Source organism: Austrofundulus limnaeus, unplaced genomic scaffold, assembly GCF_001266775.1.
Source record: "Austrofundulus limnaeus strain Quisiro unplaced genomic scaffold, Austrofundulus_limnaeus-1.0 Scaffold14, whole genome shotgun sequence".
In the NCBI taxonomy this organism is placed as follows: Eukaryota; Metazoa; Chordata; class Actinopteri; order Cyprinodontiformes; family Rivulidae; genus Austrofundulus; species Austrofundulus limnaeus.
Window position 1 is genome coordinate 4194888 of NW_013952416.1, and position 4808 is coordinate 4199695.

General features: G+C 39.2%; 1 protein-coding gene across 1 annotated transcript in view; it reads left to right on the forward strand.

Moving 5' to 3' along the window:
• The window catches only part of tbx4 (T-box transcription factor 4), a gene marked incomplete at its 5' end in the record, with an annotated part of 32798 nt that overhangs the window by 22114 nt on the left and 5876 nt on the right, over window positions 1–4808 (forward strand). Inside the window, 2 exon segments of the mRNA XM_014002748.1 lie at window positions 3960–4045; window positions 4134–4366. Of these exon segments, the coding sequence (XP_013858202.1) occupies window positions 3960–4045; window positions 4134–4366 (319 nt within the window).

Sequence of the window (4808 nt, forward strand, 5' to 3'; positions counted from 1 at the left end):
TCAAGTTTCTCAGTGGATCTGTGCTCAAAAATGCAGCCTAGGTGGAGTAGTCGAACACAGATCCACTGATCCTTCAACACAGAGCATCTTCAGAAGACAAGTTGATAAAGTAAATTTTAAAAATCTGTATTGTTCCATACAAGTGTGTATTGAACCTAAAGCACTGTTCGATACGGGTACATGTATTGTTGCACCCCTATTATGAACATGCCAAGATAAAAAAAAATAGTTTGGAGTCAAACATTAAACTAATGAGACGACGGGTCTTCACTATTTCATAAAGATAAAAATATGGTTCAAGATCTGGGAGCAGAGCTGTAGTAAAAAACATCTCTCATAGGAATGAGGCCAGCTGTTTCCAAAAGCTTTTGTAGAATTTGTTTGGGCAGCTGTTTTTTTACCACTTTGTAAAGATTTGACTGCAGTCTTGACTTTGATTGTTGTGACGGGATGGTCCAGTTCCTTGGCCCAATTCTAATCCAGAGTAGGTGTGTTAACGTCACAGAGGAAGGAGATCAGGGGCCAGATTTATAAAACTTGCGTACGCACAAAACGAGCCCAGAAACGTGCGTACGCAACTTTTCACACCAAGGTTGTGATTTATAAAATCCAAACTTGACGTGAAAATGTGCGGTGCCTCAGCCAGCTCTGACCCATGGGTACGCTCATTTTGGAGATGTGAAACTGCGACACAGATGGTGAAGTGAGGAATTAGAGCCACACTGTGTAATGATCACTGTCAGGTATTTAATTTACCTTCAGAATCAGACTTAGAGTTTATAGACTTTAGCTTTCTTAACAGTAATATTAATGCTTCTGTTGCTGAGCCATAAGGATCTTTGAAATAAAAAACTTAAATCTTAAATAAAAGTTCACACATCTCCATTCATCTCCTCACCACCCTGACCCACAGACCCCTCCCCGACAAGAGACACTTTAACAGCACCACAGAAAAAAAGCTTGGTTGTAGTCACACTTTGGGTGCGCATGCCCTCACCAGCGTGGATGTGTTATAAAAGTTTCATTTTTTGTTTTATCGTCCTGCAGGCTCTGAGAGAAAATACATTTAAAACTGAGTTTTTGATAAAAATCATTAGATTACTCTAAACGTCTGTAAACCTGCAAAATGAGGGAAAATCTGCATCAATTACAGACAATCTGTTCATGTGAGCAGCTGTCAGCACCTGCCATCCTCCAGACGCATGACAGAGTGTGTCTGAGCCAATCACTGATCAGCTGACTGATTTAAATACATCTTAACATTCATGAGGTACTTTACATTGACTGTTTATGGWTGAGTGTGGGTGTGTAGAGGGTAGAACCTGAGGCGGGACCTCGTGCGCAAACTCTGACGTGCGGCTGTGATTTATAAAGGAAAGGTGCAGAAACATGCGTATGCACGGTTTTATAAATCTGAATATTTTTTGGTGTACGCCATTTTCACTTTTTAGCCATACGTTCATTTTTAGTATGGTTTCCACGCAATCCTTTATAAATGAGACCCCAGGTCTGCAGAAACGTATGTGCTCAGACAAGACATGATGAAGAGCTCTGCGAGTAAGAAAAACAGGTGATTAAAATGCAATTCAAGTTTACATTTAGGCCATAACTTTCCATTTCAACCTGATTATTAAAAATAACTACAATGATTATTTGGTTACCTGTTTATTCTAAAACTGAAGACTTGGCACAGTGGAACAACGTTTTCTGACYTTGACTTGGTTTAGTTATTGTAAGGTTCTGGGGCCTCATGCATAAAGGATTGCGCAGCTTTCACACTAAAAGTTGACGTACGGACAAATTTAGAAATGTGCACCGCACCAAAATATTCAGATGTATAAATCCATGCATACGCAGGTTCCTGCGCAGCTTTCCTTTATACATCCCAATGAACGTAGAACTGAGCGCACGTGAGACTCCTCCCGACACACCTCCATTTAAATCTGTAAAATAGATGTAAATGTGTCCAGCGTGTGAGATTCTCCTCAGATTGTCCTCTCTGTGGGATCAGAGATGATTTTTAGATTCAGGGAAATTATACATTAAACGGAGAATGAGTTAGAAAACGGTCTAAACTAGACATGGGTTTTTACGATGTAAAAACAAGTGTGCATTGCCATGTAGCATGTCATTGCAGCATTGGACTTGCAGAATGAAATGGGACCAAGTTCAAATGTGTTTTCTATACCAGCTTGTGGCTGTCACGTGAGRAGGTGTTTGTAATTAAGGTAATTGTGTGACAATATGAAGTTTGAAGAGATTTTTTGTTAAAGTTGCTTTAGTTGGGTTTTGAACCCTAATGTCCCACATGAAAGTCCATGGCATTGACCATTGGACCATTGGAGCTGTGGCAGATGGTGGTGCCAGGGGTTGCTTTGTATGTGTGCAGAAAGAGGCCACATTGCCAATACAATTATTGACACTAAACTGCATAATATTACAACAATAGAGAAATATTAAGATAAGGACACAGTAAAACATCAAAATACAACATTTTAGTATTGTAAACACTGAACATATGGGATTAAATATTAATAAAGTATGGAGCAGTACCAAGTTGAGTACAGCATGGGGCAGTATTGGACCATTACAAGGCCCCATTGACTCCCATTATATGAATTTTGGAATAAAGTTTAAACATTAATATTTAAAAATCTACAAGTTGCACAGGCACCAGAAGGCATAGCAATCATTTGGCACAGGACCATTACAGATAGAAATTACAATGGCAGCTGRAGGACAAAGTATGCAGGAGGCGTGGAAGAAGACGAAATAATAAGCTGAATAATAATAATAAAGAGAAACAGGAAAACATTAGTGTGCATTGCTGGAGTGTCATTGTTTGACGCATTCGCACGGGATAACCAAAGCCTGAGATTTTCCTGAAATTTACAGACATCTCCCGAATGTGATGTTGAAGTCTGGTTAGTTGTTGTCTATTTAGTTGAACACGGCGTTGAACGGACGTTAAAAAAAATAAACAAAAAACATCCCTTTATCCACTTTTTCCTCTCTCCTTTCCTCCTGCGTTACAGCAGGCGCTGTCATCTCCACGGACAGACCCCCATCCCACCCCCACCAGCGAGTACGAGTGGTAGCTTACGGATTTTTAGCAAAAAATATYGATGTTTGAGGCTCATTAGACAGGTAAACGTCCAAAGGGGTTGACACATATGAACACCTTCCCAGTTGGCGAGGGTGCGCACACCTGGCACGAGAATCTACCCAAAGCGCACTACAGCCACAACTCAACTCAGCATCAGCCAGAAGGTTACACACAGAAAAAATAATTATTCTTACCGTARAGTGAGCCGCCATTTGCATCCGATTTTGATCCCTCTCTTCAGCCTTTRTTATTTTACTTATTTATTTTTTGCRGCACGTAATGTGTCGGGTTTTTACGGCCTGCAGGACCCAAAAGGTTTTCAACTATGTGACAAAAACATAAAACCAGTTTACAGACTGGACTGAGGTTCTTTGATCAGTTTTAGACTGATCTATTTTCTTGTCTGAGGTTAAATGATTTTCAGTCCTGGGGTTCAGTTTCATCATCGTTCAGTTTAAACAATAAAAACTCAAACTAAAATAAAAATCAAACAGCGTGTTCAGACGCTCCTTACATCCAGAAAACACAACAGAGTCATATTTCTGTGGATTCAGGTCAGATTCATGACTTTGTGAGTTAAAACTGTCGGCTGAAAAACTTTGCGTGGCTGCCGCACATTCTCACAGCAGGTGAAAAGTGTGTGTAAATATACGCACACTTTCACGCAGCGTTGGTTTTTATACATCACAACATGGGCGTAGAACCTGGCGCACACAACTTTTTTATGCGTACCCACCGTTTATACATGAGGTCTCTTGTGTTTCTTTAGCAGAAATATGGAATTATTTTTGCTTTATGTGTGGTTTGATTGATTTAAAATAGTCCAAAAGCTTTAATAGAAGATATTTTTTAGATCACTCAGCTGAAGATAGAAAACAACCCGTTTGCTAAAGGATTTCGAGGCAGTGAAGGAGATCTGCGTGTTTCCAGAATCGACGGGTATGTTTACACATTTCATCAAAGAAGGACTCTTTTAGAAAGTACATGTTTAAACCCTTCCTCTTTTGTTGCTGCTACCTYTTTATAGGAAGGAATATCCAGTTATATCAAAGAACACGGTCCGTCAGCGGATGATTTCCTCACACGGCCACCTCGCAGCAAAACTCCGTGGAGGAGCTTTCCCAGGGCACGCTCAAGTCCTGTCTTCCTATCAGAATGAAACTGGGATTCCTCTGTCTAACTCAGGATCTAGTGATGCTCTCTCACCCACCTTTCCTCAGAGTAAAGAAAGCCTTATGTATCACTGCTTTAAACACAGAGGTACGTATGTCTTCGCTTMCGTTTAGCAACAATACAAAAATATTTGAAAATGTTGGGACATTGTGTAAAACGTAAGAAGAAAAACAAAGTAATGGTCTAAAAATCTCAGGAGCCCATATTTAATTCAGTATGGAACAAAGTAAAGTTATCAAATGTTCAAACTAAAAAAGTTATGTAAAAATTGCATTTTAGAAAAGCTGGATCTCTCAAAAGGAAGGATGAACACAGATTTGTGAAAAACTGCATGCAACCACATATTGCATCAAATCCAACTTGGTTTCATATGGTGCCGTATGTAAAGTTACACAGTCGAAAATTACCACCAATATTTTTGTTTTATTTAGCCTTTTATAAGAAAAAATGAACAGATTTATTTTTCAAAGTCAGTTTTTCACCATATGATTCATACATTTATAAATGTCATAGTTTATAAACTAAATAT